At 49.9% G+C, this 23,309-nt stretch overlaps 7 protein-coding genes across 7 annotated transcripts; 5 read left to right on the top strand and 2 right to left on the bottom strand.

Annotated features, from left to right (window-relative positions):
- Positions 1 to 175: 175 nt before the first annotated feature.
- VTN77DRAFT_6327 (uncharacterized protein) lies at positions 176 to 1,657 on the top strand (the record flags this gene model as incomplete). The annotated part of the gene is made up of 1 exon (XM_069422593.1): positions 176 to 1,657. The coding sequence occupies one exon, from the start codon at positions 176 to 178 to the stop codon at positions 1,655 to 1,657; it is 1,482 nt and encodes a 493-aa protein (XP_069276140.1).
- A 398-nt stretch (positions 1,658 to 2,055) lies between these two features.
- VTN77DRAFT_6326 (uncharacterized protein) lies at positions 2,056 to 2,972 on the bottom strand (the record flags this gene model as incomplete). The annotated part of the gene is made up of 2 exons (XM_069422592.1): positions 2,056 to 2,130; positions 2,196 to 2,972. The coding sequence occupies 2 exons, from the start codon at positions 2,970 to 2,972 to the stop codon at positions 2,056 to 2,058; spliced, it is 852 nt and encodes a 283-aa protein (XP_069276139.1).
- A 929-nt stretch (positions 2,973 to 3,901) lies between these two features.
- On the top strand, positions 3,902 to 6,142 carry VTN77DRAFT_6325 (uncharacterized protein; the record flags this gene model as incomplete). The annotated part of the gene is made up of 1 exon (XM_069422591.1): positions 3,902 to 6,142. The coding sequence occupies one exon, from the start codon at positions 3,902 to 3,904 to the stop codon at positions 6,140 to 6,142; it is 2,241 nt and encodes a 746-aa protein (XP_069276138.1).
- A 1,103-nt stretch (positions 6,143 to 7,245) lies between these two features.
- Positions 7,246 to 9,019, bottom strand: VTN77DRAFT_6324 (uncharacterized protein; the record flags this gene model as incomplete). The annotated part of the gene is made up of 2 exons (XM_069422590.1): positions 7,246 to 8,674; positions 8,739 to 9,019. The coding sequence occupies 2 exons, from the start codon at positions 9,017 to 9,019 to the stop codon at positions 7,246 to 7,248; spliced, it is 1,710 nt and encodes a 569-aa protein (XP_069276137.1).
- A 374-nt stretch (positions 9,020 to 9,393) lies between these two features.
- Positions 9,394 to 10,667, top strand: VTN77DRAFT_6323 (uncharacterized protein; the record flags this gene model as incomplete). The annotated part of the gene is made up of 3 exons (XM_069422589.1): positions 9,394 to 9,484; positions 9,538 to 10,491; positions 10,561 to 10,667. The coding sequence occupies 3 exons, from the start codon at positions 9,394 to 9,396 to the stop codon at positions 10,665 to 10,667; spliced, it is 1,152 nt and encodes a 383-aa protein (XP_069276136.1).
- Positions 10,668 to 11,835: 1,168 nt separating this feature from the next.
- Positions 11,836 to 15,163, top strand: VTN77DRAFT_6322 (uncharacterized protein; the record flags this gene model as incomplete). The annotated part of the gene is made up of 3 exons (XM_069422588.1): positions 11,836 to 12,849; positions 12,934 to 13,334; positions 13,396 to 15,163. 3 exons carry the CDS (start codon positions 11,836 to 11,838, stop codon positions 15,161 to 15,163), a joined length of 3,183 nt encoding a protein of 1,060 aa, XP_069276135.1.
- Positions 15,164 to 17,086: 1,923 nt separating this feature from the next.
- Positions 17,087 to 18,846, top strand: VTN77DRAFT_6321 (uncharacterized protein; the record flags this gene model as incomplete). Its single annotated transcript, XM_069422587.1, has 3 exons — positions 17,087 to 17,756; positions 17,825 to 18,110; positions 18,165 to 18,846. 3 exons carry the CDS (start codon positions 17,087 to 17,089, stop codon positions 18,844 to 18,846), a joined length of 1,638 nt encoding a protein of 545 aa, XP_069276134.1.
- Positions 18,847 to 23,309: the final 4,463 nt, after the last annotated feature.

The following is a 23,309-nucleotide window of genomic DNA, read 5'->3' as shown; positions in this document are numbered from 1 at the left end:
GTGGTGACAGCGAGATGCAGCTGGTGACGTCGTGTATTATTATCTTCCAACGTTGGTATCCGTCGTGTACGGGTCGCGTAATATATTTCCTGGCATGTGGAGCGCGGGAGCACCCGTCTAAAAGCTTCGTCCCTGGATCCTCATCACAATTGATAACAGGCCAGGAACGGTCCCAATGTCTCGGCCTCTGGGACTGTTTCTTCGCTCCTCGCGGAGAGTTCTTCCTCGAATTCTCCCTGATCGCCGTGGCTACGCTGTTGACAGCTCGCAACGAGTGTCAACGCCCCGGTCCGAGAAGGACAACCACAACCACGCGGGGCCTTCCAATTCAGTAGGTAGACGTGGCCGCATCAGGGAGATCGGGGAACATAGTGTCAAGGTCAATCTGCCAACGACTAAGCCGGACCAAAATCGTGAGGAACCACTCGTTCTCGACTATGTTCAACTCCGCGATGCCTGTACCTGCCCGCTCTGTGTTGATCCACACTCGAAACAACGCAACATCCGGACCACCGATATTCCCGGGTGGACAAAACCGCGCAGCATCCGGTGGGAAGGCACCAAGCTCGTGGTGGAATGGAAACATGATATCCACGGGATTGACCAGTCGCACGTCTCAACCTATGAGGCAGACTACCTCCGACGGCCCAAGACGTATAGCTTCGGCTCGTCCAGCCCGAAGAGGCAGCGGCTTCTCTGGAACCGGGAAATAATGGAGAAGCTTCAGCATTGGATCACGTACGAGGACTACATGAACGACGACGCCAAATTCGCGCTCGCCATGCGCATTCTGGCAAGGCAAGGCCTCATTTTCGTCAAGGATATCCCCGACTCCCGGGACATGGTGGAGCGGATCGCGACGCGGATGGGACCTCTGCGAAATACCTTCTACGGCTTGACGTGGGATGTGCGGACCGTCCCTGAAGCCAAGAATGTCGCCTACACGAACCAGTTTCTGGGATTTCACATGGATCTGATGTACATGAAGAATCCTCCGGGCTACCAGTTGCTGCACTGTTTGAAGAACTCGTGCGAGGGCGGTGAATCGCTCTTTGTGGATACCTTTGACGCTGCCTACAGCCTCTCACAGTTCGACTTCAAGCTTCTGACGCGCTTTAATTTGAACTACCATTACGAGCACCAGGATCATATCTATCACAATACATTGCCGGTGATTCAAGTCCCAAGGGAAGGGTACCCTAGCCCAGAGAAACGTGTGATTGAGCACATCAACTATTCACCGCCGTTCCAGGCGCCATTCCAGACCCCCGACTCATTTCCGGTGTGGTCCATGAAGCATGACTCAGATATGAAATGGTCCGCGAAGCTTCGTCAATACCAGAACGCTCTCCGGGCGTTTGTCAAGGAGCTGGAGAAAGAGGAGCGCATCTTCGAACTGAAACTGAAACCGGGGGAGTGTGCCATCTTCGAGAACCGGCGTGTCGCGCACGCGCGGCGGGCGTTCGACACCACGACCGGGGAGCGATGGCTGGTCGGCGCGTACGTCGATGAAGACGCCGTCTTATCCCGGTTTGGAGTGCTGCGACGCGAGCGGCCCGAGTGGAATGATTACAGGAAGATAGAGACGCAGACATCGAAAATAGCTCGGGGTGCTAAAAACTATTATAGAAGGGTGCGTGTCGAAGAAAGCGAGTAACCGCGGGTACATACTATCCTCCGATCTTATCTTTCTCGCAGCTGGCTCATGACCAACATCTCCAAACAATAAGCGTCCTTACTTACTCACCACTTCTTATGATTTCTGTATATATGAGTGACATATTATTTCTACCATTGGTCTGAGAGTCCTGATTTCCTTTTCTATTCAATGCTTAGCGTACAGACGGCGACCGTTGTGATACAATATAACAAAAAGGCGTGAAATGACGAAAACTTGACGCTCGAGAATTATATTGAATGGACAGAGAGAAATGACAGAAAACTTTGCAGGGCAGTCATTAAGTGACGTGAGAAAACAATCAATCGTAAGGTATCTAGCGTACGGTGCAACAATTGAAGCATTGCATTTCGTTTCTTATTATCTACTTCGCCGGTTCATGCTGCTGTAGCCGATGCCTGGACGGTGTACTCCTTGAGGAAATCGGGATTGGCGTTGATTTCTTCCTTGACCTGGATTCAACCTGTCAGTCTGGCATGCTGCATGGGGGGGAAAAAACAGTCCGGGGAAAACGTACAATATCAAGTCCACCAACCAATTCACCGTTGACCCACAATTGCGGGTAAGTCGGCCAGTCCGCAAACTCCTTCAAGCCCTGTCGGACGTCCTCATCGGCAAGGATGTTGAAGAAGCCGTACTTGACGCCGCGCTCGCGGAGGATGTTCACAATTTGCCGGCTGAAGCCGCACTGGGGGGCGCTGGGCGTGCCCTTCATGAAGAGCATGACAGGCGCAGCCTTGACCAGTTCTGCCAGGCGCGCGAAGAGGGCCTCCTTGCTCTGCTCGGGGGTGGCGGCAGTAGTAGTAGTAGTGGCAGCAGCTCCGTTCGTCGTCGTTGTTGCTGCTGTCGCTGGCGCCTCCGTCGCAGCACCGGAGGTCGTGCCCTCTCGAGGCACGGCGTTCAGAGGCGGGGGAATAGAGGCCTTGGTACCGGTAGCGGCGTCCGCGCCTCGACCAGCATGACGCTCGACAGCGTCGCGGACCTTGGCCGCGTCGCTCCCGCTGATAGATTCTAGCACCTTCTTGTCGCGGACCAGAACCACGAACGGGACGGCCGTGACATCGTACTCCTCCGAAATGTCGGGCAGTTCTTCAGCGTTGATGCTCACGAACGAGACCGTCGGCGGGGACGTGACAGGGAATTGGGCGGCAAGGGTGGAGAGGACGGTGCGCATCTGTGCACATGGTGCCGCCCAGGGAGTGTGGAAGAAGAGAACGAGCAGGGTAGAGGGCGAGAGAGAGGAGATGTGCGAGTTGAAGTCGGCTGCGGAGGTGATCTCGTTGAGGGTCGACATGGTGGCGGCGGAGGCAGCTTTTGCGCGGGGGAGGGGAGGGAAACGAGGGGTGAAAAAAGAGAGGTTAGCTCTGTTCCAGTCGATAATAAAAAAGGTCTATAGTCCTTTCGTTCAACAATCCCAAAAAGCGAATTCTTTCGCGATGAATCTGGTTTCCCCTTGGGCAAAAAACCGGGTGGAATTGGGGGGAAAAGGAAATGTTTTCTAATCGTTCGCCCTCCTGCTGAACCTGACGATGCCGTTCTCCGTTTATCGGCTGGGAAAGCATGCCCGGAGTCCGGAAAAGCTTTAATACGATGGTGACGCCATCGCAGCGGCCCGAGTCCTAAGAAGGGCCCTCCTGCAGCTTTCCAATAAGAGACGGTGTGGTTGCTGGAAGTGGCGATTTGTAAGCTTAGAGTATTATTATATTAGTGATCATTTATTGAAGGGATCATAATGCAGCGAAGAGGGGGCAGTCCCTTGAATCCTACAGAGAGAGAGTCCAGTTCATACATACAATGTGCCAAGCTATCGATATTGATTGCTGTACGCTGGGGACTACTGATAAACATCATCTAATCAATCTAATAAGATCTAATTATTTAATGTTTCAGTGGGACTGCAATTTGAATCAAACGAGTAATTTTTTAAATTTAGGGCTGGTTGGTTGCATGTTTCAACACTGCAGCTTTGCTGTAGTTGTACTGTACCGTACTGTATGGAGCGGGACTCAGCCAATCAGGCAACGTGTCACGTGACATATAAAAACGATTGTTGCCGTGGCGCGACGCGAATTTGATGCTCTCTTATCGTTCTTGCCTAGCATCCCAACTAAACAAAGTGTTGCGAAAACGACTGAATCAGTCGTAGAAATGGATGGTCAACAATAAAGCACTTGCTACTGACCGAAACGCAACTACGAGAATACTCGCTGGCCTCTGCCAGTCATGCCTTTAGGCAAGAAACGCAAGCGCAGAACCTCTGACCGGTCTGATGACGATGATCCGATAAGAGGTTCCACTGCCACAGAGAGCGGCTTCGGCGTCGCTCATACTTTGTCGCTTATTCAGGGTTCTGATCTTTCTGCACCGGTACCTGCTCCCACAGCGTCGTCGGGCACGACTCACGTGGCTGAGCCCGGGGTAGAGACCACTGCGGAATGGAAAACAGTTGAGAAGAATATTAGTGCGGGGAAGAAGAGGAGGAGGGACGCCGATGGCGAGAAGACCAAATATCCCAGTTTGACCTATGTCGAGGGTCGTCTGCGGTCGTCTATTCGCATTTCTGATCTTCAGGGTCTGCTGCTCTATTGCTTTGCGGATGGTATCGCGCCACAATGGATCTCGATAAAGCATTCCGGCCACGTCCGCAAAATCGTGGTACTAATGGTCCCTGGTTTGGAGCTGGGCATGTTTGACGGCTCAATACCACTAGAGGACAAGCCAGTCAGCGCAGAGTGTGTAGACTCAAAGACTGCCGGAGAAGAGCAGGCAGAAGATGATTTCACGAGGTGGAAGCAAGGTCTTCCCCCAGCGGACAAATCTAAGAAATTCAACCCACGGCCTCTCTCACGAGAGAGTCTCCCAGAACCGCTCCAACCCTTGGCGGACATGTTTCCCCATGTCTGGCCCGTGAAGGCTCCGGGGGACTCAAAATACAACAAGGTCCATTCACCTCTGCAAGCAATATTACTATCCGCTTTACCAAAGTCCAAGGAAAGCGAGCAGCAGGGCAAGGGGCCTCGGCCACCAAGAGGCGACAAGCATTGGGTGTCGAAACCCACGCCCATCACTACCTTTATCAATTCGCGCGAGCAGCTCCGCGAGAATGACTACGTACTCCATCCGGCCTTCTTTGAAACTGAAAAAGAACGGCTGGCTGAGGCAGCAATCCGCCAGCACTGTGGTCAAACCGCAGAAGACGGATGGGTTGACACCCATGTCCAGTCGCTGTCAGAGGGTGATGTTCCCGACGCAGAGATCCAACAGGGCAGCATGACCGCCGGGCGAGAAGTGCTGGCCCTGGACTGTGAGATGTGCATCACCGAGGGTGGCAAGTCCGAGCTGACACGGATCAGTCTCGTGAGATGGGATGGAGAGGTGGTGATGGATGAGCTTGTGAAACCAGAACGACCGGTGATTGACTATCTAACGCGATTTTCGGGAATTACCAAAGAGAAACTGGACCCCGTGACCACGACCCTCGCTGATATTCAAGAGAAACTCCTCACGATCCTCACACCTCGAACTATTCTGGTCGGACATTCCCTCAACTCCGACCTGAACGCTCTCAAGCTGACCCACCCGTTCATCATCGACACGGCTATCATCTACCCTCACCCGCGCGGACCGCCCCTGAAATGCAGTCTGAAATGGCTGACGCAGAAGTACCTCGGAAAGGAGATCCAGAAAGGCCAGACGGGCCACGACTCCATCGAGGATGCCCGTGCCGTGCTCGAGCTGGTGAAGCAAAAATGCGAGAAAGGCGAGCGCTGGGGCACGAGCGACGCGTCGAACGAGAGCATCTTTCGGCGATTAAGCCGGTCAGTCAAGGCTGGCAAGACCGAAGGACGCACCGGCGCTGTCATCGACTGGGGCAGTCCCGAGCGGGGGTTTGGATCCCAGGCGGCTGTTGCCATCGGATGCAACAATGACGAGGAAGTCGTCAAAGGCATCGAGAGGGCCGTCTGTGGCGATGAATCCGATCCCAGCATCCCACCAGGAGGCGTAGATTTCGCCTGGGCCCGGCTTCGAGAGCTCGAAGTGCTCCGGGGCTGGTGCAATCGGCTTCCGGACCCGAACAACGCCAACGAGTCGACGACAGTTATTCCTCCGGAGACTCCCCCGACAGCATCAGTGGAGACTGGTCCTGGTCCATCTATACCGTCTACCACTTCCACTTCCCCATCCACCTCCACCCTCGCAGCGACCGTGTCCCGAACCGTGTCCCACATCCGCCAGATCTACGAGTCTTTGCCATCTTGCACGATTTTCATCGTCTACTCCGGCACCGGCGACCCGCGCGAAGTCAGCCGGCTGCAAGCAATGCACAAGATCTACCGCGAGGAGTTCAATTCCCGCAAGCCCTGGGACCAGTTGACCGTCAAGTGGACAGATCGGGAGGAGCAAGCGCTCAAGAGAGCGTGCGAAAAGGCGAGAGAAGGGTGTGGGTTTTTGTGTGTGAAGTAAAATAAGCAAGCAAGCAAGTGATATGTGATACACCGGGAATTTGTTTCTTCTTCTTCTCACTTTTATTGTTTTTTATTTCCTATTCCCTGGCGAAAGTATACTTATTACCTAGATACCTAATAGGCTAGAGATATTATGGTAGCAATGGGTGGTATGGTATGGCATGGTACCAAATGTGTGTGTCTCTATGTGTGTGTATGGATAAAAAAAAACCCCCTGCTACGACTCATCACTAATGTACCTTTATGCTTTACTCGGTTTTTCTCTGGGATGCACCTGGGCATGCATGTATCTGATACAACCTTTCCTTTCCTGTTTCCTATCCAGATAGAGTTCTAGAGTCCCCAACGTTAATGGATGGATTCAGGTGATTACCCTAGCCCACCTGGGCATACGGTGTGATAGCGGTGTGATAGGGATATACTATACCCTAGGTGATGAACATCATGAACCTGCGACTTCCAATACTCGATTCATCGGGAAAAGGGCAAAAGAAAAGGAAAACTGTAGCAGTAGCAAATCAGGGGAAAGGAATCCCTGCATTGTTCTATTTTTATTCTACATATTATATTACTAAACCTCAACTTCCATTTCGCACACTGTCACGACTCACGTGGTTATATTAAAAAAAAAAAGAAAGAAAAAGAAAAGAAAAAGAAAAGAAAAAGAAAAGAAAAAGAAAGAAAGAGAGAGAGAGAGAGAGAGAGAGAGAAAAGAAATTCATGAAAATCTGCCCGCTCCCCCCTATTCCTATTATCAAGGGAGATATATATACACCAAATTGGAAAAAGGGACTGATTGCATATTGGTAAAAAAAATAATATATATAATAGCAAGGTAGCAAGGGGATATGCTTCAGTCAAGTGAAGAGAGACAAATATTACCTACCAAGGGGTATATATAAGCCCGCCCGGAAAGTAGACACTAAAAGAAAACTATTATATTGCACCTAGGTAGGTATGTATGGATATGCTCTTTGGGCCAGTCGAGCAGACGCTTGTCCTCTGTATCTAAATTCTATTAAATTAAAACTGGTACTATATTGTATCGAACCATCTCTAATCTACTAATCTACTAGTAAATCTACTCTAGTCTACCCTACCCTACCCATCAGTAATCATCGCCTCCTCCCGCTCCATCGTCACTTTGGCCAGGACGTCTCTGGCAGCGACTTGGGCTTTGCGCGTGTTGTTGGAAGAGGGTTGATCGGAGGTGAGTTCGACTGCGATGCCATCTGTAGTGTTGTTGTTCTCCTTTTCCGAGGAGGAGGAATTCTGCTGGGCATCAGCCGCTTCATCTGTGTTTATACGCACAGAATCGGGATTTTGCTCGTTGGTTTCGATGTCTGGAAGTGGTGTGTCCTTCTCCTGGGCTTTCTGGGCGGATCTGGTGACCATCGGGGAGGCTGATGGCGCTCTGGATGGGGCCCTAGATGCAGCCCTGGATGGAGCCCTGGATCTTCCCCGTCGGCGGCTCCGCGTTTGAGGCCCGCCAGAGTCTGCAGTTTCGTCTTCGGGGTTGGTGATGACTTCTTCTCCCTGTGCGCTGGAGCTGACGTTGGTCTCCTGCTGGGACAACAGTACCGTCGGTACCGGGGTCTGTGGCTCGTCAGATGGCTGTGTCTGACCCGTAGACTTTCGCCAACCCTTAGGTCTCCCTGGCCTCCTTTTTTCTTTTCCTGCACTACCAGGGCTCTCGGTATTCTCTGACAGTCGCGGGCGTTTATTGGCAGGCTCTCCCGGTTCACGTCGACTTCCTGTATAACCTGACCCATCTCCATTCTGCGCCCACGACGCGATTTCATTTTGGAACTGACGCAAACTGGCAGCAGAACCATCATCTGCTGGCTTCAAAGGAACCTTGACGGAAGGTAGCGCAGACTCTTCCATGGTCACATGGTTCATGGATTGATTCTCATCATCCTCGAACGAATCCGCGATCTGCTGCTGGTGGTTATCCATGGCTGTCTCAGGCCACGAGCGCTTCCCATTCTCATTTAGAAGACCAGGGCTGTGAACTTCAGCCATGGCTCTGTTATCCAAATGCTGTGATACAGCCGGGGATGCTGCCATTCGTTCCTCCAAATACTTGTTCTTCAACTTTAGTGACTCGTTTTCCAGCCTCAGCTTCTCGATTTCGTCTGCTTTAGATTTGAGCTCTTTCAGCACAGTCCTAATCATGTCTAGCCTCCCGTCCGCCTTCTCGATATCCTGCATACGATAGCCTGGTGCGTTCAATTCGATCCGTAAGGCCGTAAAGGCATGTTTTAGCTCGGTCATAGTATCGTGCAGCTCGTCGACGGAGCTTGAAATCCGATTGATGCTCACTCCCTGATTTTGTATCTGTTGCCGGACAGAGGATGTGTGAAGAGCGCCGTCGGATTGTTCCAGGGTGGCTTGTGGGTCAGCTTTTGAGGTGGACTCGGGTTCCAGGAGAGTAGGTAATGCGCCTTCCTTGAAGACCGGTTGGGTCTCTCTCATCGATATAATCTCTCGAAAAGAGACTTTCGACAGTTTCCAGAAGATCTTGACTCTGTACAGTTCAGCAAATAGCTCAGCAAACCAAGTGAATGTAGTGATGGCCATTTGGGACCTACCCCGTCTCCAAGTGCGCGAGAGCCCCGAGCTTCTGATGGCAGAGCCTACACATAATCTCCTGCACAATACATCCCCGTACGAAGCTCAGTTCCGACGACTGAGGGATCTGCTTCTTCTCCGAAGAGATGTTAATCCTATTCCTGTCGAGGCTGAGCCACCCCGCAACGGTCGAGTACGTGTTCGACAGCTTCGCCCACTCATTTTCGCAGGCGGCGAGCGAGCTGGAGCAGTGCGAACACTGGCACAAGATCGAGGGGCGTGTCAGATGGGAGAGATCCATCATTGTGCAGTCTCCTGATCCCTTCTGCGGACTGCTTGAAGATGATGGAGGTATCAGCAGAACTGGCACTGACACAGCAGCGTCAAGTCAGAATGAGTGGAGTTGCTGCCCAGCAACCTTGGGCAGCTGACTAAAACGCGATCCGCGTTTCCTATCGGAGAACTCTTATCGCTCAACTACAGCGAATTAAGTTGATTTCCCCGCAGTAAGCATGATAATAATAATTACTCGGAATTAATCACGAGGGACGCGTCGCTTCATACGTATTCACTACCTAGATCTTCATGAAAAGTGTTCTTGGAATCCCTCGCCGATTAGCGCTATCAAGTGTCTTTATTGTTGGCAGGCGAAGAAATTACTTTCGGAGCTTCACCATGGCGTCGAACGTCCTGAACTCCCCCCATGAAGCCAATGGCCAGACCAACCCGTGGCATGGGGCAGGCGCGGCTGAGTTCGACCTGCGAAGTAAGCATAGAAATGATATACGAGTCCAGTGCTGCTGACTGTCACATGATTAGGCGATACCATGACCAAGCCAACGTTATCCATGCTGGAAGCAATCATTCACACCACCCTGCTGGACGACGTGTTTGGTGAAGATCCTACCACGAATTCCCTCCAAGAGTACGTAGCACAGCGAACCGGACACGAGAGCGGTTTGCTTGTCATGTCTGGTACGATGGGAAATCAGGTTGCGATTCGAACGCACCTGGCACAGCCTCCATATTCGATCCTCTGCGACCACCGGTCGCACATAGTCCAATATGAAGCTGGTGGGGTCAGTATGTGGACAGGAGCAACAGTCTACGGCGTTGTTCCTAAGAATGGACGTTACCTCACGCTGGAAGATCTGCAGGCAAAATTCGTGCCTGGAACTAACATCCACTACTGTCCTACCAAATTGATCAGCCTGGAGAACACGCTTGATGGGATGGTGATGCCACTGAGTGAGGCACGGAGAATCGTAGAATGGGCTCACGCCAACGACATCAAGGTCCACCTGGATGGAGCAAGGTTGTGGGAGGCAGTGGTATCGGGCGCTGGCAGTTTATCGGACTACGCTAGCCTCTTCGACAGCGTCAGTCTGTGTTTCTCCAAAGGTCTAGGGGCACCAATTGGCAGCATCATTGTTGGTTCAAAGGAGTTCATTGACCGAGCACGCTGGTTCCGCAAGTCCATTGGAGGCGGCACTCGTCAGGCCGGTATTATCGCCGCCGCCGCTAGAGTTGCCGTAGAGGAAACGTTCGGGCCGGATCCCAACGGACAGGGAGGCAAGCTCAAGGACACCCATGTGAAGGCAAAGCAAGTCGCAGACATGTGGACCTCTCGAGGCGGCAAGCTGGCGAACCCAGTTGAGACAAACATGGTGTGGCTGGATCTGGAGGCCGCCGGGCTGGGGCCGAATGATTTGGCCGAAATTGGAAAGCAGAAAGGACTCAAACTGCTAGGCGGGAGACTCATCATTCACTATCGTAAGTGCCTTGCGATCTTATTAATAATACTTCCTAGGCAGAAGGTAGAACAAGGCTGACGAGTTACAGAGGTTTCCGATGAGGCGTTGCGCCGACTTGGGGAAGTGTTTGATGTGGCTCTCAGCGGGAAGTTTGAGCGCAGCACCGATACGAGTAAACCATATGGGTCGAAATAGACTTTACATTCTGTATTAAACTTAATAGTTGCTATAGATGTTAAAAGATAGCATTAACTGTGGTACGAGAGAATTCAAGGAACGGATTCCGTCCATGGATGGTTCCCTGCAGGAAGACCAATCAGGCAAGATGTGCAGTCGCTAGGATCCAGGAACCGCTTCCGCGGAGACGCACGGGCCAGGCGATGTTGATGCCTGGGGACGGCGTCGCCTCATGGCATAAAACCGAAGTCCCCTCCATGAATAACAGTAGTTCGCCTTGTCGTTTCTCGGACGACGGCCCTGCCAGACAGCCGCGTGCCCCGACTTATTGCTCTGGCGCGGGAATGTAGATATCCGCATCACGACCCAAGTCGTTGCGTTCGTGTTTGGATGGCTGGCAGGGAAGTTTGGCCGCCGTGACCGTGAAAAAGAGTACAAGGTACGTTGTTTCTCTATTTCTCGAAGGACAGAGTATGCGAAATATGGATCTGACCATTATTTGAAAGGGATGCTGGATAGTCGCGCGATGAATGTTTCCTCCTGGAATGATTTCCCTGCCGTCGACCAGGCCTTTACGCGTCAATGAATCGCAGTACTTGCATTTCGAGTTCAGACAAATACCACGTTTTAGCCGACTCCAGGCTTTGGACCAGAACCGGTGGACTTGTATTTGCGCTGGAACCATTAGCAGGAGACGTGAATCGTTGGCGGCTGAATAATTGAGCGACCTCACAGGCGACTGGAGGTTCTCAATTATCTCTGCGAATCTCGGAGAGACGGGTGGGAGGCATTGATGTCTGCCAGACCCCAACATTGCGCAGACAGTTTGTATTAGATACGCGGTGTCGCAAGGTGATATATCTCCATACCTATGTGTCGTGGACATTGACGAGCCTGGGACAGACTGTTCTGGTTTTCTGGCTCTGCTGCCTGCAGGAATTGGATACAAAAAATACAGCAGCTATTGTTTGGATTAAGGTGTTTTAGTTTTGAGAGGCAACAGCCGGATTTTAGGAGGTTTATTTGGCATCAATTTGACTGCACTTCACGTACGTGCACGCAAACAAGCTGCCCTTTCTGATGTTGTTGTTGATTTCGTTGCTTAGAAGCAGTTTCGCTGGCGATAGACAACAACTCCAGGCTGCGTCCGTTGACATCCCCAATCCTAAACTTCACACAGCTTTGGATGGCTCAGATATCCCCAAGACGCTTGGTTCATAAAATAGCACTCCTGCCTGTCAGGGAGCTCCCACGTGTCTGGTCTTTCTTCGTCTTTCTCGTACATCTCTTACTCAGTGCCATCGCAATGGAGCCAACTCAGGAATCTACTCAGCCATACTCTGACCCCCGTCGGATGGGTTCCCATAACTCGGGTCTCCAGGACCAAGACGTGTCGGATATAATCTGCATCCTCCATCCCAACTCTCCGGCCGCCCATGATGCTGTCGCTGCGACGGCGCGCATAAGCCCTCAGCATATTCTTCAACGGGATGATTTGGAGTACGACAGCTCGGATACATCTGCACGGGACATTGCTCTACGGCTGTCTTCATCCGTTCGCGACCTGGGGATGGGATTCTGCTTCGGCCGCAATCCTGCGCGTTGTGACGTGCTTCTCACGCCTCAACAGCACTCGAAACACATTTCGAATATGCATTTTCGAATCTTCTTGAACAGGGATGGCATTCTGATGCTTCAAGACATCTCCACGAATGGCACAGTAGTGGATGGCTGCCGCCTGTGGAAGCCCTTAAACCAGACCAGTCGAATGCTGACCAACGGATCTGTTATCACGGTAGTCTCAGACAATATAGTGAAAACGGAAGTGCGCTTTGTCGTGAGAATACCTTCCAGAGATGGCTTTGCCGTACAGTACACACAAAATCTTCTCGATTACCTGAAGCGAGTCCAGAAGCACGAGGCCGATGCTAAACACCAGCAGGTCCGTGCCCCTCCTTCGCAGCCGGTGCTCCAGTGGACGGTCGGAAATCCCTATGGAATGCACTGGACAGGAGGTTCCTTGTATAATGTAACTGGGCAGATTGGCAAGGGAGCGTTTGCGACCGTCTACAAATTGGCGACCAAGCAGCATGGTATTGTATATGCAGCCAAGGAGCTTGACAAGCGGCGGTTCATGAAGAATGGGATCCTGGATCAAAAGGTGGATAACGAAATGAAAATTATGAGAGGTTTGCGGCACGTAAGTAGCACCTTCCCCCTACCCTTCCTTGACTACTTCTCTCTCTTGTCTATTGAAACATCAGCTCATTGATTTCATTTTCAGCCCAACATCGTTCAATATGTCGACCACCACGAACACGATCGATGGATCTACATCATCATGGAGTACGTTGCCGGTGGTGAGCTCTCTACGTACCTTCAGAGCCATGGAAAGATTGCCGAAGACATGGTCAAGATTATTGCCCGACAGATCTTGCACGCATTACAGTATCTCCATAAGCGCAAGATCACCCATCGCGATATCAAGCCAGACAATATCCTCATTGCGTCCCTCGATCCACTCCGAGTCAAGCTTTCCGATTTCGGCCTTTCCAAGGTCGTTCAGGAAGAGACGTTCCTCAAGACTTTCTGCGGAACGCTCCTATACTGTGCCCCAGAGGTCTACCCGGATTATGAAAACTATCGACAAGGTGCTGTCAGGAAAAGACGTCGTCTGGGCGATCCGTAAGTGTTCCTTTGTCTTCGACTTGAAATTGAGGATTCAGCTAACACTCTGTTCTGCTAGGCCTCCCAAAACGTCCCCTTACGATCAATCCGTCGATATGTGGTCCCTTGGAGCGGTGCTTTACCACATCCTTTGTGGCTCGCCTCCCTACGTGGGCCGAGGAGATGACAGGGGCGCGCAAATGCTGCGGAACATCATGACAACAGAGGCGGATATGGACCTTCTCCGCAGAGAGGGTGTATCTGAAGAGGGGATTGATTTTGTGTCGAAGCTTCTCAACCGGGATCCCCAGGCTCGTCCCAAGGAACATGAATGCTTCCAGCATCCATGGATTGCCGATGTTCCTGACGTCGATGAATATTCGGATGATGAGATTCTCCCTGCTGAGCAGAAGCCATTAGACATGATCCAAGAGACAGTAGAGGAGGAGCTAGATGCATCCCAGCTCTCTATCAACGACGATTTCGACGGCGAGGGAGACGCACAGAAAAGTAGCTTCAATGAAAACGAGATGAAAAGACCGCGACTGGAGGAAGCTGAAATTCGTTACCCTTCACTCCCTCAGATCGAGAACTTCCCAGCCACCGACATTCACCACCAGCCAACTCCCAAGCGTTTATTTGGGGAGGTCACCGCATCTGCCTTGCGGGGCCCTGGGATCCTAGAAGATCTCGACCCGAACGCGTTCTCTGAAGTCGATAATGCCAGCTTCAGCAGCTACCATTCCTCTAGTGGTGAGTCGATGGGTGACGTCCACGGCTTGGCCGCCGTACCTTCCTCCCCCATGCCCGACTTCGGAGGCTCAGCGCCCAGCTTGATGGGAGCTGAAGCCCTCGTTGGACAGCTCAAAATGTCATCTTCAGACAACGGCCCTTCCAATCCGGCGACTCCTGCTGCCAACACTTCGGCTACACCACGTAGCCATCGGTGCCGAGAGGCGACGCCTGCTAATCAGGATCTCCCAGAACCGAACCAGGAGAAGTCGAATCCTAACGAGGTGACACCGAAAGCTATTCCGTTCCGTCGTCGCATCGAGCTTCCCCTTCCGGATACAGCCAGCGAAAGCTCGGTAAACCAGGATGTGCCCAGCAAAGATGATGGCGAGAATAATCACAAGCAAGAACTTGACAGCCGGCTAGCTGCAGAACTGGCGACAACCATCGATGCTCGCACGGGAAAGGAGGTACCAGAGGTGCCAGACACCACGTATGGGGGAACCAGTGACAACTTTTCGGGACCTCGGCAGCACAGTTCCAATGCCCTGTCCCCTTCATCATTCATCAAACCTCGCCCTCTGCTGGGTAAATTGACGACGCTACCCGGTTCTATCTTCGACTTGACGCTCCGTCTGGAAGACCGGATGACTTCGTGGGGCCGTGGGCCGCAGGCGACGGTGTGCTACCCGGAACCGATGGACACACGCATTCCGGCGTACGCACTGGAGGTGACATTCTGGAGGCCTGGCATCGAAGCTCGTATCGCATCGGGCGAGGACTGGATGACGATCCCGGACGTGATGGCGATCCTCTCGACGAAGACCCGCAAGTGTATCTGGGTGAATGGGGTGGAACTTCGGCGCAGCCCGGACAGGGACAGCGGCCGGGAGGGCTTCCAGTTTGGCAAGCTGTACACCGGCGACATCATCACCGTGTACCAGCATCGGGACCAGTACCTCAAGTTTCGCTGCGAGTTCTACCATGGCGACAGTGCCCGTCCACGGCCAGAGAGCGAAAAGGGGTTTATCGTGCGAAACGCGCTGACGCCCAAGAAGGATTCGAGCCGGAACCAGCAGCCAGCAGACAAGGAGAAAGAAAGGGTCGCAAAATGACCTGCTATTGGGCAGTGGCCTACAATTTCCACTTATCTTGTTTTCATGTTTTGGTTGGTCTTTCATTTGCACAGCGAAGAAAGCCTCCCAATTTGGTGATTCTGAATAGCGATACCACATGTCTTCTCCGGGATATGCAGAGTATCTCTACTCTTGCAGAAAACTACGACAATTTGGACTGTTTAGCTGGTTGATATTTGGCACGGTTATTCTGCTCCATCCTTCACTGGTTATGTCTCTTGGTTTGTTATGTACTGTACACTACTGCATCATCAGAAGATGCGAAATCTTTGACGAAATAAGCACTCGATAGGGTAGATGAAAATGAAAATAAAAAAAATACAGCATGCTGCCGCAGTCTAGGGTAAACTGTTGCATCTGTCACACCTCTTTTTTATTACTTTCCATTGAATGGTCAAATTCCAACCTCGACACGTGCAGTCAAATATGCCCGGTGCAACAATCAGTTACATTTTACTTCGGGTTAATAGGTAACATTTATGGCCGCATAACACATGTTTTATATTTCCCTGTTGTGCTGGCCCCTTTTTCAATTTGCTTCCCTTCATTTGAGTGACAGGTAATAGCCACTCTTCATGAATGCTCTACTCAGGAGGAAATAAGACTATTACCCGGACTGTTCGTGGTAGATATATTGAGGATACATTCTCTGTAGGGAACGCTGCCATGCTTAAACACTAGTAACAGTTAAGGCTAGAAAAGGAATCTTCTCCTAATAGGAACAAAGGCTTTGCAAACAGCCGTATAGAGGACGACGCCGGATAAGCTTGCCGAATCGCACCAGCCCTGGTTAATAATGTTACCGTGGACGAGAGGTAGGAATCATATCCTGGCGCTTTTATGTCGTACAGCATCAAATATTAATTTAGGCTTAAACAGAGTCGCTTAGTGCTGGTCTTATCAAGGATTAGAATTTAGATAATAGTTCAAAATAAACAAAACGGGCCAGCAAATCATATTGGCAGTCCCAGGCTGAAGTCTGTTGGAAATTCAATTCGTTTAGCAGTATAACCGTCATTTCGATGGTCATGATGACTGCATACCCTTGTATACAACTCGTGACCCGCTCCCTCAACGCCTTAGGATCATTCTTGCTCTGACCTACAGTCCATGATTTACCGCCCAATTGTCCTCATTATGAATGATCTCCTCAATATGAATTATTTGCACGTGTCATTTGGTCCTCTGACGGGGAAACTGGAGCTGTTCTCTCACTTTCCAGTCTTGGCAGGAACCTCGTCACTTCCTCTGTCCGGCGATTTGTTGTCGACGATGAAGGCTGCCAGTCTGACAGACAGTGACACTGACCCTCCTTTTCCTGACACGGACCATTTCGCGGGACCGAATCAGCTAAGGCGTAAAGGGCGCTAATTAATAGCTGTGATTGTTCTCGTCTTGGTGTTCTGTTCCTTTGCCCGTTTTCGGCATGGGCTCCCTGATGCAGTCAGGGTCGCGGCCCCATTGCCTCTGCTCTGTTCTGGACCGACTGCAATATTTATTCTCTACGTGGTTGACTGCCATATTCTGTTGGCAACGCTGGATCCTGGCCCGTCTGTTTCTCTGCTGCGAAATTACAGGATCATCTGCTGCTGCTTACTGGTCTGGACCCCCGCTAACGGTTCCCGATCAGAGCTGACCGGCTGCTGTGTCTCACCTCTCGCCTTTCTGTGAGCGCACAGGGAACTGTCTGACTGGCAGAACGTGCGATTGGGGGTGTCAAAGAAATCTCATCAAATCGTTTTGACCCGGGAACAGCGCTGACAGCAGCCACTAATCCACTCCGCATTCTTGCTGTTATCATCGCATCTACCCAGCTGCAGCGCCCCCGACGCCGCCGAGAACAGCCACACCTCTTAATTCTAAAACAAATTTCCTCCCTCATTTTCTCAACTTCCCACTTTCATGCTGGATCCTTCCTCAACAATCAATCCTTTCTCCTCCTCCTCCGTCGTCTCGGGATCCCATCATCGACGCCGTTCTTCGACTTCTGTCCCTCCACTCCGCCTCCAACAAGCGTCTCCCGCGCGCGAGGCCAGGGCCCAGGGCAGCTCCTCCGGCCTCTCCGCGGGATCCTTCAGCCGCCCTCCGCTGCCCGCCATTCCTGGCACTCCCGCCGATCCCTCTCGGTCGCCCATGTCGCTGTCGCGATCGCCTTCGCCCCTCCCGGGAGGAGGCTGGGCGAGTCCTGGTCTGACCCCCGGTAGCGGCAGCGCGAGTCCTCGCGATCCTCACTTCTACTCTCACAGTCCCACCGGTCCCAGCGGTATCTCCTGGGCTGCCGCGAAAGCTAAGAGCGACGAAGTGCGCGGATATCCCTCCTTCTCTACTCGAAACAGTGGTTTCTTCTCGCGCCAGAAGCGCAAGATCTCCGCCAGCTTGCCGCGATTCAGCCTCACCCCGTCGCACGATTACCGAGAGAAAGAGAAACTGGGTCGGGGACGATGGCAGGGCAGTGGCGGCAGTTGGAAGGGCCGTCTGTTCTCTTTTCTGGGTGCGATCTTACGTCGGACGAGGTTTAGGCTATTACTCGTGGCCATCATCTTATTTATCTGCTACTTAAATTTCTGGACGCGTAGGTTGCCGCTTTGCGCGGGTTGCAAGCTGCGAACTGGAACTCGCTAATCTAGTTGTTCTTTATAGCTATTGTCGAAACCTATCGGAGATCGTCTTTGGGAGGTGGACGGAAAATTGTGATGATCGTAGAGTCCAATGTCGAGGGAGGCGTCATGGAGTGGAAGGGAGCGCGAGAATGGGCCATCGAGCGAGTCAGCCTGTGGAACAAGAAGAAATACGCCAAACGCTGGGGACACGAGCTGGAAATCGTCAACATGGTGGCCAAAAAGCGATATGCCCATGAATGGCGCGAGAGCTGGGAAAAGGTCGACGTCATCCGGGAAGCAATGCGCAAGTACCCGAATGCGGAGTGGTATGCTAGTTCTTTTTTTTTTTCCTTGTCTAGTTCATCACTAACGGTCAGCAGGTTCTGGTGGTTAGATTTACATACCTTTATCATGGAGTACTCGTACTCCCTCCACGACCACGTCTTCAAACACTTGGGCCCCTACACTTACCGCGACATCAACGTCTACAACCCTCTCAACATCTCTCACCCCCCAACCGACTTCTACCTGGATCCAATATCCCTCTCCGCCGAAGGGGATGGGGACCCTTCCTCCATCAACCTCATCATCTCCCAGGACTGTGGCGGATTCAACCTGGGTTCTTTCTTCGTGCGACGTTCCATATGGACCGACCGTCTTCTGGACATCTGGTGGGACCCGGTGCTGTACGAGCAGAAACACATGGAATGGGAACACAAGGAGCAAGACAGTCTCGAGTATCTGTACGCCAATCAACCGTGGATCCGACCTGGGGTGGCATTCATCCCGCAACGACGGATTAATTCCTTCCCGCCGGGCGCGTGCGGTGATGGGACCGATCTGGGGATCCATTACCAGGAGAAGGACCGCGACTTTTTGGTTAATATGGCGGGATGCCAATGGGGCCGCGACTGTTGGGGCGAGATGTACAGGTACCGCGAGCTCAGCAACTGGCTGAACCGGACGCGATGGGAGCGATTCAAGGACGGGCTCAGCGCGCTGTTCAAGAAGTTTTTCGGCAAGCGGGAAGAGCAGGGACAAGAGCAACAACAAGGACAGTAGCAGCAGACGCCTGGATGTTTTGATCGAGTTATTTTCTATCTATCTATCTATCTAACTTTCTACGTGTTCAGCGTTCACGACTATGCCTTTTTCACTTCATATGCATTGCATTCATATGATTTGGGCTACTAGTGTTTGTGCGCGCGCAACGGCGTTGGCTTTTGTGATACAGTTGAGTGTTAGAACAGAGACCTTGTTTTCTTTTTTTTTCTTTTATTCTTTTCCTTTTTAATTCTTTTCTTTTCCCTTTTCTTTTCCCTTTTTCTTTTTTCTTTTTCTCTCTTCTTTTTTGGACCCCCTTCTTTTCTCCCGTCTTGGCTCCTCATCCCCAGGGCTGATGTCGTGTCGTGTCGAACGAGGCGAAAGATGATCTATCTCTTTGTCTGTCCGACTACATTACATTATACGAAACGGACTAGTTATGTTTCTAATGGTCTGTCTGATCTGTCTGATCTGATCTGGTCTATGTACCCAGTGTTTGCGTACGTAATGTACTTACTTTGGATGTATGTATGTACTGTACTATTATATTTTTTTTNNTTCTTCTTCTTCTTCTTCTTCTTCTTCTTCTTCTTCTTCTTCTTCTTCTTCTTCTTCTTCTTGCGACTTGATTTGACTGATTTGACTAATTGATGGATGGATTTTGCCGCAAGAGGACTTGAACTGCCTGCTGCTGCCTGCTGCCTACCTAGGTAGGTAGTATGAGGTATGTATGTATGTACAGTACAAACCTTCCTCGCAGGCGTGATCCCGGTATTGATCGATTCATCTTATCTTATCTCATCTTCTCTTCTGTTCTTGTTCTTATATCAAATTTATCTATCTATCTATGACGGGCATGGATAAGTTCTTCTATCTCTCGTGGTCTTGGTCTTGGTATCGGTGTTGATGTTGCGTGGATAGTAGCTTAGTACCTACCTACCTACATAAATTTTTGATTCTCCCTCTCTTACTTATCTGTACAACGCTCCGCCGGAGATCCTGTCAAAGATCCCTACGGGAATTTCGCGCCCTGCAATCGAGAGAGTCATCCAAATGCAACCCATCCTCGATTAGTATATATACATATACTGTACTGTACATACTATAATATTTGTGACTTCTCCGGATCATTCGATTTTCGATTCTGACAAGCCGAAGCGCGGACATGACTTGTATCGACGATTGTCGGAATTTTCAACACAGCACAACACAGCACATCTGACGTAGGTAGTCGGTTAGTCTGTCAGTCAATCAATCACAAAAAAAAGGCAGCACAGCGTAGAGTAGAGGGTTTGGTTGGTTGAGTTTCTGTCGAGGCGACATTTTGAAATACCATACCCCATCCCATCCCATCTTCCACTATACAGTTGCAGACTACAAACAAATGTGTCTGTGTCTGACTAACTGACTGAGTAATAACTGACTGACTGATGATCGATCAGTCGGATTTTGATTGAAGATAGAATAGAATAGACGTCTATCTATCCAAAAACCACCACTATAAGACTCTTAAATAAACATGATAGACAAAATTGATAGAGCAGAAATTTCAAATAATCAAGTTTTCCTCTTTTTTTTTTTAAAAAAACCTTTGTCTTTTGTATGTAGGATTTGTATTCCTTGTTTCTTTCTGCAGGTTGTTCTGGTCTCTCTCTTTGTTAGTGCCTGACCTACTACTTTACTTTGTACATACTGTAGTCCCTTTATTATTATTAGCTAGCTCATCCTTGAACCAGAGAAATAGATCTGATCTGATCTGATCTCTTTGAGCTTTTTTTCTTTTTTCATTCTGCCATGGAAACCCAACCTTGGGTAGGTCTTTTGATTCGATCAGGTAACCTGACCTACCAAGGTACTGATCACTTTGTCCGCCAAGATCATGCGTGTTGTCTAGTGTTGGCAATCCTTTGATCCATCAGGGCAGATTCTGTCAAGACCCCAGCTAGCCTACTCATCATTTTGTCCGCCAAGATAATGCGTGTTGTTTAGTGTTGGACTATCTGTAGGTGAGCCTTTGATCAGACACCTAGATATTCTACCTCATAATCTGGGCCAGATCTCCAGATCTTGGCAAGGCCCTTGATGTGATTCAATCAGCTAACCTACTCATCATTTTGTCCGCCAAGATTATGCGTGTGTTCTAGTGTTGGTGAGACCTGCCGAGGTTACGCATGAGGTCAGGTTCCAGCAAGTCTCTTTGCATTTGATTATGTAGCCTACTCCTCATTTTGTCTGCCGAGATTATGCGTGTGTTCTAGTGCCGGCGAGGCCTACCGAGGTTATGTATGAGGTCAGGCTGTATTGTGGCAAGTCTTTCTTTGTCTTCGACACCTAATTCTCCGTATATATAGCTCAGCTCTATCCTTTACTGTATATGTAGGTCTTGGGGGGCTTTAAAAAAAGAGAGAAGTCTCTGGAGATGATACTGTATTTACTCTGTGAAGCAAATATTTACCCATTGGCTGACTCCAAGCAATAAAATATGGGATGTTGAACAGATTTAGAATCTCACAAAATGCTTAGGTCCTGCCCTATTTTATTATTGCCCATGGGATAGAAGTATACTATGCTGGTGAATGTAAGCGGACACCAACCATTATGCCAAGCAAGGTCCTTCTATTTACTTAGGGGGTACTTACTCATAACTAAGGAAAGAATGGCATCTATATGGGAAAAAATCGAGAGCTATAGGGAGATATACAATGAGAATATAGACAGGTAGTTAGAGCAAGAGATTCAGATTTTATATACATGCAACAACAACTTCGAAGAAAAGAGAAGCCAAGTGATAGATAATGGAGAGAAGCCTAGTATAGTGGTAAGAGATTTATTTATTATTATGCTGCCTGTAGATCAGACAGTTATAACATTATATATATAAGGCTATGCAAATTCAGCAGGAAGACTGACAGTGGTCAAAAGTTCCAATTGCCTTAAAGAAAGGTATATCCATGGCTTACATCTTTCTTGCACTGTATTAAATGAAGGATGCTTGCCAATTCTTGATTGATTTCTTATTGGTGAGTTATAGATAGGTCGTATGAGTATGGATACAGTTGTAATGAGGTAGGCTCATAAGATAAAATTAAACATTTTTCGAATCCTCAACTGGAGTAGTGGTCTAGCGGTATGATTGAAGGCAAAGACCAACATTAAACAAACGTTGGTCTTTGCCTTGTTCATGATGACCTTTTTTTTTTCCATTGATGCATGGTGAAGAGGGATTTGATTTTGGGGGTCTCTGTCAACGTGATCCTTCTTGAATGAGTTGGGTGATGTTATCAGGTCCAGCTCACAGTCGGAGAAAGCAAGGCCTTCGTGCATCAAGAAAACCGGGATGATTTGCCGGAGCAGTGCAACGTATCGCTATGGAACGATCTATTTTATATAATACTATTATAACAGAGCTTGCCGAAGCAACGTTGCTTTATCTATGTAACACCCTCAATTGTATGTATTATGGCTGCCGAAGCTTTGCCCCTACTCGACATGATCCGTTACACAAGTTCCCGGACTTCCTTATCTATAAATATTGTTGACTTGATAGAAGTAGCGATCAAAGAAATAGGCGCTATTATCCGGAGTGAGTTAGCATGCCAGCAGCCGATGGTAGAGAGCATAAGTACTTATTGTTATATGGTCCAGCGTCAAGAAAGCCTTACAGAGTTACAGTAGATAGGAACAAACAGGAGCATGATAGCACCATATGAGCAGTGGCTGAGTCAATTAAAAATGTCGCGAGTGCCGTGTTTGCTGCCGTTGGGTGGCGCTTTGGGGACTATGTAGTAAAATACATATACTCTTCCATAGAGTGGTGGATTGGTCGGATGAACCCATATTTTATTCACTTCGATTACATCCTCGTCTCTATATCCTAGAGATCTTGCTCAATTTCTATTCCAATAGACTCTCTTGATGTGCAGAGTAATTCCCTCATTTCATATTCCATGGCCTTTTATTGAACATAAAGGACAGTGGACCCATGTAAGACACCTCCAAGGAAGCTTCGTCACAAAACGCTCGAGTTTGTTGCCGTATTTTTTTTTTTTAGAATTCGGGTGAATTTAAACCATGAGGCATGTTGCAGAGATCTGCTTCCATATCGGGTTGCTACTCTGGGCGCATATATTGAGCAGCTGTAAGTAAAATCCAAACAACGTCGTAGGAACCCTTCTAGGATGAGCAAGCAACCTACATGCCATCGGCGTTATCGACAAGAATCTCGAGGATTTTCTTCTTCAGAGGAGGCTTTTTCAACTTCAGCTTCCCAATCCTGACTAACCAAGTGCTCCACGCGGTCGTTGATATCAGTCTTCTGTAACATTTCTGGCTTCTATTTGGATCTTCGGAAGAAATTATCCTTATACGTATCAAATGCACAAATGCATCCATCCTGGTCGTATGTACAGTATATGTCGCGAGGTATTTGTTCTTTCTTCCAGCAGATCTGTTTGATCAACGTTGGGACTACTCGAGCATTG

Source organism: Rasamsonia byssochlamydoides, assembly GCF_041956645.1.
Source record: "Rasamsonia byssochlamydoides strain NRRL 3658 unplaced genomic scaffold VTN77scaffold_49, whole genome shotgun sequence".
NCBI lineage: Eukaryota > Fungi > Ascomycota > Eurotiomycetes > Eurotiales > Trichocomaceae > Rasamsonia > Rasamsonia byssochlamydoides.
This window is presented reverse-complemented; position numbering and strand designations above follow the sequence as displayed.